This window comes from Cylas formicarius, unplaced genomic scaffold (genome assembly GCF_029955315.1).
Source record: "Cylas formicarius isolate icCylForm1 unplaced genomic scaffold, icCylForm1.1 PGA_scaffold_9__14_contigs__length_23061073, whole genome shotgun sequence".
NCBI classification, from domain to species: domain Eukaryota; kingdom Metazoa; phylum Arthropoda; class Insecta; order Coleoptera; family Brentidae; genus Cylas; species Cylas formicarius.
The window spans coordinates 19,149,300-19,161,553 of NW_026844365.1; the positions used below are offsets into that span (position 1 = coordinate 19,149,300).

At 32.5% G+C, this 12,254-nt stretch overlaps 1 protein-coding gene across 3 annotated transcripts in view; it reads right to left on the reverse strand.

Moving 5' to 3' along the window:
* LOC132706905 (sodium-dependent nutrient amino acid transporter 1) overlaps positions 1-12,254 on the reverse strand; it is a 107,811-nt gene that overhangs the window by 14,822 nt on the left and 80,735 nt on the right. For all 3 annotated transcript variants that reach the window (XM_060678489.1, XM_060678492.1, XM_060678490.1), the window contains 5 exons: positions 7,742-7,985; positions 3,995-4,140; positions 3,897-3,940; positions 2,521-2,613; positions 2,296-2,464 (listed from right to left, as the gene is read on the reverse strand). In XM_060678489.1, the coding sequence (XP_060534472.1) occupies positions 2,296-2,464; positions 2,521-2,613; positions 3,897-3,940; positions 3,995-4,140; positions 7,742-7,985 (696 nt within the window). The remainder of the gene's footprint in view (positions 1-2,295; positions 2,465-2,520; positions 2,614-3,896; positions 3,941-3,994; positions 4,141-7,741; positions 7,986-12,254) is intronic.

A 12,254-nucleotide genomic window follows, 5' to 3' on the forward strand; every position in this document is an offset into this window, starting at 1 on the left:
ATTTTTATTAATTCTGAAACGTTGTAATATACCTAACTGAAATTTAGGCCTGTACGCATCATAATGGGGTGTTTTTTCTAAAGCAAATCTTGTAAGTTGTTTTTTTTTTCATTCCATTCCATTTTATGTGTCGAGCGCGTTGGTTAATTGTAAGTATAATATTAATTTTGCTTAGAAATATGATACATATACAGTCGGTTAAAGAAGTCTCCGTACATATAGTATTTTTTCAGTTTTCTTATAGTTTCTTCTTTCAATTACTTATTTAATGAGAAATATATTTTAAGTAAATATCGGCAATCTCATTAAGAGTAATAAAAATTAAATAAAAATCATTTGGGACACTTTATTTGAACGATAAAAAATAAGGCAGTTTTAAAAGCAAGCAAGTATGTCAAATAAGTACACTTTAATAAATCACTATTAAGAACTGAAGGTAGAACCGTTAATTATCAATATTTTATCAAGTCAGCTTATATCAAATTTCGCTTAAACAAATGAGTTATACTTGATTATTTTTGACGCCACTTTTAAGTCAGTGGTTTTGAAGTAAAAGCAAAATGGAGAGTAAAGTAAAGTAAGGTAAAATAATTAAAAAATCACATTCAACTGTACAGTATGTAGTAGATCAATACAAATCCACCGGATCTTATAAAGTGCGGCCAAGTTCTGGTCGTCCCAGGAAGTTACCTGCACGAGAAGAGTCTTCTGTTGTGAAAAAAATTAGAATTAGTTCTGAAACAAGCGCTCCAAAACTTGCAGAGGAAATCAGGGAAGAATTCTCAAAAAATGTTAGCCCTCAAACGATTAGAAACTGCTTGCATCGAGCAGGTTATAACGGCCCCGTTGCCAGAAGGAAAACATTAATTTCGGAAAAAAATTGAAAAAAACCTTTGTAATTTGCCCGAGAACGCATTAACAAAACCAGGGAGTTTAGTGACGAAACAAAAATTAATCTTTTTGTGTCAGATGGTCTGGATAAAATATGGAGGAAAAAAAGACAGCTCTGAAAATCGAAAATGTCTGTCCTGCGGTGAAGCATGGTGGAGGTAGGGTGCATGTCAGCTAGTGGGACAGGCAGCTTAGCTCTTATTGACGAAATCATGGACCAACATGGCTATTTGAATATCCTAAAGAATAATTTAAACCAAAGTGTTGAAAAACTTAACCTTGAGGGGCGTTATTTTTTCCAACAGGATAACGATCCTAAACACACTGCTACGCTTGTACGTCACTAGATGATGCATAATGTCCGCCAACAACTTCATTTGCCACCACAATATATGGATGTTAACCCCATAGAGCACCTGTGGGAATAATTAAAGCGACGAGTCAAAAAAACATCAAGTTTGGGGTAAAGAAGACTTCAAAAATAGAATAAGAAAAGAGTTTGAAAACATATCGCCAGAAGTTACAAGAAAGTTTGTTTTAAGTCTTCCAAAAAGACTTAATGCCATTATTAAAGCAAAATATTAGACTTTAAGAAACTTTTCAAATTTATCATAAGAAATAATTGTGTACGGAGACTTATTTGACATAGTTTCTTGATTCTAAAACTGCCTTATTTTTTATCGTTCAAATAAATTGTCCCAAATGTTTTTTGTTTTATTTTTATTATTCTGAATGAGATTCACGATATTTAGTTGAAATATATTTCTGATTAAATATAAGTGAAAGAAGAAACTAAAAGAAAACTGTGTACGGAGACTTATTTGAGCAACTGAAAGAGATAGCATTTTATTTTTCCATGTATCCCATATTTTATATTTTTCAATCCATTGCTCGTAATATAGTAATAATAATTGAACCTTAATACAGTTAAATACAAATAAATGCGTTCCTGAAAATTTCGTAAAGCATCAAATTAATTATTTAATACAGGGATTTCGTCAAATATTTGCTAGATGAACTTTAAACGAATTTCATTGGCACTGCTTTAGACATTTTAGTCTATTGTTTGCTAGCGGCCCACAATATACAGTTTTTTTTGTGAAAATTATTTTTATACTTTCGTTAGTGTACGACTCAGAATCAAAGTCAGATAACCCGTGTAAAATTTTGAAATAGCTAGCACACCTGTTTTCCACAAAAGAAATCCCAAGTTAGCGGAAGAGATAGGGTTAGGAAAATCTTAACAAAAGTTACTCAAAATTTTTTTCCAGTTGAATTCGCAACGCTGCAGGTGCGTAAATATTTGAAAAAACTTACTCACTTCTTCAGAACTTCAAATTTTACGCTCAAAATTGAGTCCCTTTTCGTGGAATGAGAATCACTTGGTATCACAATACGACTTACCTCGGCACTAGCTAGAACCGACCAATCGACGTCGCGGAAAAACGCACCAAGCACCTTGACCTCGGCCTCGAAAAGGATCGATTTCGTGGTAATGGCGACGTAACACGCCAGCGTCGGAAGGGACAGTACCAGGAGAGATTTGATGTAACTTTTTGTCCTGGTTATTGAACTGAAACGTTTTCCGCATATTAAGTAACCTGGGAATATTTTAAGTGAGACGCTTACAGCAATGTGATGATGATCCAGATAAACAGAAGTACCGCTGCGTATACTCCAAAATACTGTGGGTCTGCCAGTGGTGTTTTTAAGAATGTGGTCCTGAAATTAAGTGTTTGTTATTGTTAATTCAATACCCGCAGCAGAAATTTACGTTAGCTGTCGCGCAATTCTTTTTTAACGAATAACAAAAAAATACAAAAAATAGGTTTTTGGTAAGGATAACAAATTAACGAACTGATAATCTATATCTCGGTTATTATATATTGGGGCTAGAAGCCGGTTTTCGCAATCTTGTCGTGATTTTAAAATATCTGGAAACCGCTGGTCGATGTTCATATAATTTAAATATTTGTATGTAAACATTGTTGATTCTTTCGGGTTTACATACATTTACATAATTGGCAACCCTATTGTTACTTTCAGAGTAAATTGAATTAAAACTGATAGATTTGATGCTCCTCCAATAGCAGAATGAAAATTGAAAGTATTTTTTTTTTAATTTTTGACCAGTATTCCATGTGAGGTTTTCCATAACGATTGATAAAATACACTTAAAACAACCACAAAAAAACATATACTATGTACTTATGGAAAATTAAGGTTATTGAAAATACAAAAACACCGTTTATATAATTTTTTGCGAATTGATTACAAATTTTGAATACGAACCTTAGTTTTTGAGTTACTAGGGCAAATTGAAAAATTTGCGATTTTAAATATATAAATAAAAATAAATATAAGTAGCTGTATAAAATTTGAATTCCAATTTTTTATTCTCAAGACGTCATCAGTCTCAAAATCTTAAATACGAACCTGATATTTGTCGCATAATTGATATTCGCTTTAGATGCGTTTTATAATGTTTAAATTGCAATATTATTTCCGGCAAATATTGTTTAGATTGTTAGTAATACGACCCTGGGGGGTTATTTTCTATAATTTTACGTTTCTTGATCTTGTGACAAAATGAAATTGTTTAGTTTCAGTAATTTATTTATTATTAAGTTACTATATTTTTAAAAGTGAAAATAATAATTTCGTCAGGCCGAAAATTTACAACATTAAAAAAATTATTATAATTATTAAAAAGAAAAACACCTTATATTCTGATAAAAAGTTTCAATGAAAAAGTATTTACAAAATCAAAACATCTTTTATATTAAGCAGGAAGATCTAGCAAAGTTTTAAAATTGCACATTTTTGTAGCTCCATACTACAAGCGCTATTAAAAATTTGATAATAGCATTTTTGGAATAAGCTAGTAATATATAAACAGCATTTTTGCATCTTGAATTGTAATGGAGTATCCCAGTATCGAAAATGATAGATTATATGATAAATACTATAAACAATATGAAGACCGGCTATGCTATAGCACCTACCTTAGGCATTCACTTCCGATTTTTCCAACAACGTAGTAGCCTTCCTAAAATATCAATTGTTTGTAAGTACATCGACAAAGACCAAACAATATGTTTACCTCTTTTATGATAACTCCGTCTGAACAATCGGAGAAAGGCATGGAACCTTTTATGATCCATATGATGAACAATAAAGATAGTCCCATATAGAGTGGATAGTAGATGCTTAGAAGACATCCAGCGAGTAACTTTACGTATCCTATACCTAAAGGAACATTTAAGATTTCGAGTTGAGCAACAATTTGGTTAGTCACATTTCAATAAATAATATATATTGTAAAGGGATAAGTTCAAAATCCACACAGCGCATAATGCATATGCATATAATAATAATAATAATAATAACTAGATGCCTAGTCCTTTAATTTTCCTGGAATATCCATCAAATTATTATTACTATTATTATTATACATACATTCTCTTTTCGCATGTATCTCCTAGCGACAGGAAGCGTTTATTCATCGGTTATTATTACAATATTTCAGTATCACAATTACAATGACTGTTTGACCTAGACCTAGGTTTAAAAAACCTGTATGCGTTAAAACCCAACATTAATTAATTTATCAATTCAAAAAGCTACAACAATTCAATCTTAGTTTAAATCAGAAAAGTTAAATTAACTAAACAATTAAGATTAAGCATACCAGACAAACCTGCAAGAGTTTTCTAGAATATAGATTTTGACCTCGCCAGACAAAATGTTAATTTTTTTAATTTTCTTAAAACATACAGGAAACAGATTATAAAATATTAGCCCTAAATAAATTATTATCTACTGATTAATAGCTCGTTTGCTTGCACGAACGATAACATTTCTGTGAATATTAGCTCTATTTTCGTAATTATGGTTGATTAGTGCCTGCCTCGAAGAATGTTTATGAAAGTATGTACTCAAGATAAGCAATGCATTAACATTGCAAATATCTCTACCATAAAGTAACGGAGTAGTGTTAAAATACAATCTCATAAAAATAATTTTAACTGTAGTATTACTTTTAGAGGAACAGTTTTTTGGAAAAAATTCTAGTAACATAAAATTTATACAATAAAGATCTGTTTTTTTTGTTAAGTACACATGACTATCCATCCCATTTTAGGTTTTTATCAACCATCACTCCCAAGAAGTTTATAACATCAATTTCCTTAATTGGTTCTACTAAAGTGTCAATATATATTTGTGAAGAGGGACGATTTTTCCCTGTTATACAAAAGACTATATATTAAGGATTAGTTTAAAAGTGTCCAAAAATATTTTTAGTATTTTTAAACCATTCTTCTTTTTCACTTTCACACCAAAAAGAAGAAGAAGCACCAAAAACTCTGGTCCGCATAGGAAACAACCCTGCCTCCCACATCTAACTTGCCAAATGGTTAGTAATTTCGTTAGTAAGCTTGGATCTCTATGGTGAAACCAAATTGATGACTGCTTAATAGAGCAAAAGCAAAGAGATGGTTAGACATTTTTCTAATATTTTGCTTAAATTCGATATTGCACTAATTGGATTCTAATTACCCGGATCCGATCTACATCCTGCTTTATATGTAGGTGATACTATGGACGTTGTAAACTGATAAACTGATAAATGTTAAAATTTTATAATTTTTGAAGTAATTTTATGGTTTCCTGGAGTACAATGGTTTTTTAAATGATTTGTATATTCTATTTTCTGATTTCCAGTGACTGGAGTTAACGTTCATCGTACACTTTTTTGTTTTATTTTCACAGGAGAAATGGACAACTCTATTTCAGCAGCCATTTTTCTTCCTATAGTTACAAAATATTCATCCCTTCTTTTTCATCAGTTGTTAAAATATAGTCATCTGTTTTTTAGGATAGGAAGGCATTTTCGAAATTATACAATTAAAAAAGAAACTAATCGACCTAAAAAAAGTAAGAAATGCCAAAAATAAATTGTTGTACCGAATTGTAATTAATTATCCCGGAGAACATGTAAGAGTAGTTTCTATCTTACGAAACACACCATTTAAATATACACCTGACATTCAATAATATCCTGTTCAAAGAAGTCCGATTTGTATGTTGGTTCAGCAAGTCAATCTTTTGTTATATATTTTTCAAATATAACGCATATATCAATAATTAGGTTGTTTTCGTGTGCTTGGGAGCTGATATTCAATAAAAAGTGAGTTTTCGCCTGTAATTTGATATGAGGCAGTAAATCTTCTATAAAATTATGAATCAGAGTAATTTGCTAAGAATAAACGTTTTGGAAAGTTGGGTTAGATTGCTTTTTATGTTTATTTTTGCCATAAAAATCGTTGGTAGGAATTAGAAACTCATACAATTATTCTTCTTTCCAGAGATAAGATAAATAACAATAATCAGTATGAAAAATAACGCAGCTGAAAAATGATTTTTTCCTTTAAATTTCGTCAAAATTTCAGTGAAAACGTCAAAACTAGCTCCAACAAAATTTTCTCCTGTCGCTGTACTTACACCTTCTTCATCCACAGTAGCTTAGGGTTGATCCCACAATAAACGCAGAAATAGATTGAGAATTGAACGTGAAAATTATCATACGTCCATCATTATAGTTTGAAAAACCCTTTGGGGCCTTCAGTTAATGAATTTAGTTCTCCAGTGCAAGAGGATTCCAAAGAAAATTCTGGTGAATGCCAAAACATTAAGGAAATATCTGATAGTGAGAATGATTAAGATTGTGATAATGCTATTTGATGAAATTAGTTATATTAGATATCTATTAGGAAATGTTTTCATTTATTTATTTTTTATTTTTCAGAAATACTTATTTTTTTCAGAAACTAAAAGTTTAAGATTATTATGTTCCTGTTCCTGACAGTATTAAGATAAGAGTTTATTGTGCTGTGATTTGATTTAAATCTTTTATCATAAAATATGAGTAAATGTTGTTATAAATAAAAAATGTTTTATTTTACAAAGAAATAGGTAAATGAAGGTCATATGACATGAAAGTTAACATAATTAGAAATATTGGACAGTCTTAGAAAAGTTTTTATTTAATAGCTGTGGATTCAAAAGGCCACGTGATCTTCAAAGCGTAGATTTCTATCAAGAAATACACCTAAATTTTGACAGCCAGGAACAGGCTGTGAAGTTACGTGATTTAAATAAATTTTAGCATTATTTTGGCCAATTATTGTAGCTCTATCTTTGCCGAAAATTAAAAGTTGTGTCTTATTGAATGAAGAGGCTATCCTTACTGAAAATATCACTGAGAACCCTCAGGTAACGGTTTATCTTATAAATGGCTGTAGTAATTTCAGAATAATTGAAAGAGTGGTATATTTGTGTATCGTCAGCATACTGATGAGAAGAACAATGTTTAATCAATTTATCGAAGTGTCACTTCTTTGAAAATATGGACATAACTCTTTGATACCGATTAGAGAAGCAACTTTTTTTTGAGGTTTAAGGTCTAGTCATGGCTTATGGATAACGCTTCCTACGCATACAAAAATGAGTATGACAAAATAAAATTGAGAAAGTAGCCGCCAAGTAAAGCGAGAACAACTAAGATTTCAATACAGTACATGTTCGTTCATTAGTAGATCAAGCATTTCAACAAGATACTGAACAAAACTGGAGTAATTGTGTTCAACAAATCGTAGAAAAAACCCAAGAGGAAATGTGGTCCGCTGATAATTTTTAAGACAACGTGGATGAACTTATTATTAGTTTAAATTCCGGCGACAGTTTTTATCTCGGACACAGTAGCTACACGAGAGTGCGATATCTAACACATATCACTTCCACACTGAAGCGCTTTGCATATTTCTAGACCTATATTTTACGCTGTTACCTTTAAAAAATGGCACCGCTCTCCAAGATTTGATGAAACCCTCCTGAGCCATTTGACCTATACCGAGTTCTAGGAATAGAAGCGGAAGGCCAATAATCACAGTCAAAATTACGTAGACCACGAGGAATGGGAGTCCGCCTCTGATCAGGGTGGCCTGGGGCAGCCTGTAGAGGTTGCCGATTCCAGCCGCCATCGAAAGGGTACATACTATCGTCGATATATGGTTGCACCATGATTGACAGGACTGAAACACACGAGATACAAACAAATATTAAATCCCAAAGGTTTAGACAATCATAATCATCGACTTTTAAAGCCACAATAACATATGCGCCTGCGCGATCATTTCAAATCTCGCGTTCAACCAATAAAACTTTGCCGTCTTTCACAACTACCTGACACTGGGTCTATTGTTCAGGGAAAACAGGTTAAGTGTGTGCTGTTTAGTATGAAATGGCGTGTAATTGTTTAAAATTTAAGGTCATTCGCGAAAGAGCCATCCCTTTTTTAGAATCTTTATGGTTACTAACTGTAATCCAATAGACAGTTCGTTTACATGTGAATCTATAGAGTCCGATTTATTAAAACAGCGTACAAGCTGGGGTAAATTTAATTCTTTCAAAAGGAAATTCCAATTTTTTAAACGTAATGCTCGCGTTTCTATGAAAATATTTCCGAAGTCCCTTTTTATGTCGAATGTATAAGCATGGCATTTTTAAAACTAATTGTTTAATGGTTACTAAAAATAATATTGATTTAAACGTTTAAAAAACACTGAAAATTGCCGGTTAATGTTTTAGTCAAATCTTCTGCGGAAAAATTAAGGTTTTGAAATTGGAAGACTGAAAACAAGTGCCAGATTTGTGATTTTGACTTTAGCTATTAATAGTATTCTGGTGTTTGTCATTTCTGATGCTCACATCTGACGTTATTCAGTAAATTTAATTTTTTTTTTGAAAAAATGTACCCAAAAACTAATAGTGGAGCAAAAAGTTTCGTAGGCTACAAGTTATGTGATACAAAATGCAGAAATTCATTCTTTCGTATTCGTATTCTTTTGTATTAGCTTAATCAAGAGCTCGTAGTTCTGTTCGCAAAAAAAACACATGAAAAGTATTTAGAAAAGAGATCCGTTGTTTGAAAATCTGAATTCATACGTTGATATAAACAAAAATTAAAAAATCAAACAAACCAAATAAACGAAAGGTCTTTGATACAAATTGAAAGAATGCCATTTCTAAAAGTTGAAGAATTAAAGAATTCTTGCAAGGAAAGCTCTTGTACACGTTTACCACGAATTCAAAACTTTTGGTCTGGTAATATGTTATGGTTTTTCATTTGAAATTAATGGAGATATTAAGCGGAAGCTTCCAAAGTTCTGGGAATTTATAATTTTCATTGTTTTATTCTAATTGTCAATTTTTTTCTCTTTTGTATAAAAATGGAGCATTTACCTACTTTACTGATACGTCCAATAAAAATGGACAAAAAGATTCAAGTTCTAAAATACTAGCAGGTAAAATAGATAAACTGCTATGAGAATGAGGTTGGTTTCCACTTGGAACTAAATGTTTTTGTTTCCAGTTTTTTTTGTTTATTATTCAATTCTTATTTGCTTTTGTACGTTATTTTCGTCAATATTGCAATGTGGATTATCAACATAACCTCAATTTAACTAAATACATTGATCCCAATGATAAGGTAATTTCTTTCAGTTGTTCTCAAAAGAACTTTTTCTGTGTTTTTTTTATCTACCTATCGCTTAAACTTTCAAATCTAACATCCCGTATCTTTCGTCGGATAATCCATAAAAATAATCCTTTCCTAATCCCAAAATACAATAAGTATGACCTTTCCAACATATAGAATTGCACGTGCCTTAAGTAGAGGTCATTCTTCAGGTTCGTGCCATTCGTTGGATTTACGGTTCATCTCAGGAATGAAATGAGCAATATAAGTTTTGTCAGTAGTTATAATTCGTTGACAAAAATTAGGTTGAGTTTCTGTTTTGGTCTCAAAAGTTTTGACACTCAATCAAACATTCATGGAATATGTCATGAACTTCCTCTTTCCTCCTCTGTCCTCTTTCAGTAGGTCTTCTACGGCACTGTGTGGATCGCCTTCTATTGTTGTTCTACGGGTTCTACAAGAATCATTTAATAATTTTTTCATCGACAGTGTTTCTCTAAAGTGCACCATGAAGCAACGGTATTATCAATGAATGCTATGGATAACAGACAATTTAAACAATTTAAGAATAAATTTTCTTTTATGAAGTGACTGGACAGTGGAGAAGGTCGTTAGGCAGATAAAAACTAATGTAAAAGGTGCCGACGGATATGATATTAAACTGGTGTCTCTCATTCTTCCCCACCTCACACCTCATATGAATTTTCTTAATAATGTATTGTTTACTTCAAAATTTCCTTCCTCGTTGTGCCAGTAGCTAAGGTACCCTTTCCATACATTCTCTCTCACTTTCGGCGAATTAGGATATCGCGTTCTTTGTCCAAAGTATTAGAGACGATCATATATGAACAACTAAATAAGTATTTGCTAATAAATGATATTTTACCCCCCACTCAATCAGGTTTCGATACGCTAGAACCGCTAGATCACAGTGTACTTCTCAAAACGCTTGAGTATTTTGGACTAAGCCATTCAGTTGTGCATTTCTTTAAGGGTTGTTTGGAAGGCCGATGCCAGACAGCAGTGCTGGGTGGTAATGTTTCTAGTTTTGTTGCTACTAAGAAGCACGACGGGGAAGTGTGTTGGGACCGTTATTGCTATCACCTCAAATATAGCATGTCTCATCAATATGATGACATGCAGATTTATTATCCATTTTTTAAATATAACGTAGATGATCTAAGTTATTATATAAATACAGACTTAAATATAGTATCTGGGCTGTCTTCGGCTCACTGTCTGCTTCTTAATAGTGGTAAGGCTAAGCTACTCCTTTTTTGCCCTAATAGAGAGAGTGCCTGCGATAATTATAATTTTAATAAAATTTTAAATAATGATAAGTTAGTGACGGATTTTAATTTAAGTTATGAAGACCATGTGGCAACATTAATAAAAAAAAGCATTTTTTAAAATGTTTAAAGAAATTGACATTCTCAAGACGAACATTCGACTAAAACTGGTGATAATATAATATGGGTAGAGAGGCACTGTTTATTGGCCGTATCTTACTTTAAAAAATAATGGATGTCTGCAAAAAATTCAAAATTCTAGTTTACGTTATTGCTATAACCTCAGCAAATATGATTAATGACTATCCGAAACAGTCTAAGTGATTGAATATCAAGTTGAAAAGTATTACTTGCACCTTGCCACTCTAGTACATAAAATTGAAAACGCTACAGAGCCCTCTTATTTATTTAACAAAGCGTGTTACACAGCACCATATTACCAAACAGAATACTGCCAGAGGTCCTTCGCTTACAACGCTACTAAAGTTAATGATGTCCCTGCTACCTGAGGTCTTTCCACCTGCTAAGTCGTGGATAAAAAAGTTATTTATAAATAATCAAGTAACTTTTAAAAAAATTATAATTATTATGTTTTCTTAATGCTGGCTACATGAGCTGTTGAGCTGGATCCTGCCACTAAGGTCTTTATTTATGCATACAGTACCGATAAAAACATTCTGAATTGAATTGAATAAACAGTACTTTTCGATTCTGCGTGCTCACCAAATACTCTTTGAAGACGCTGAATAATTTCTGAAAAACAATGCTATATTAGGTGGACTGAACAATAACATTGCCTACAAGTCTTGGGTATTTCATTCTCAAAATTTCCGCCACAACCCCCGTAAAAGAATCCATTGATTGCATGTTCCTGTCTGATGATGAATCATTCTTCGTCGCATTATTACATAATATATGTGCACGTAAATATTGAAATCGCGCGTGTTTGTAACACCAACTTACGGAGTTTCCATTTCTTCGAGTACTGAATAATATCGATGCGGCCAGAAAAGAAAGAGAAAATCGATGCTCGCGAGCATATATTAATTACGCGGCGGAATCTTTCGGATAATTAGACCAATTATACGAGGAGAAAATTTAAAGCGCTAACGGAGGTTATTTTCCTCCAAACTAACCTGATTTATTCGGTGAAACCAGCATTTGGCGATTATAACGTTATAAGCGACGGACTTGGAAGTCATGCGTTTACGGTAAAACTCACTGTAGACCGCCATAATCGTGCCTCACATAGACTTAAGCAAATCGGGTACTAAAAAAAAGCACGGCATTCGTCAAGGTTGTTCGATAATCACGACATATTTTTGTACAAATGGAAGGTGATAAAATTTAATGTTGTTGCGGCCCGTATCAGTTTCCTGTTGGTCTGAGGTGGACCGAAAGCGATATCATATTCGAGACGACCACGATGGGAAAGCTCCCGAACAATAAATAAGCAAATAAATAACTTTAAGCCGCTGAACAGCTCCGTTTTTATCGGATACTGAATTATTGAGTGGTTATTCACTTGGGTGCTT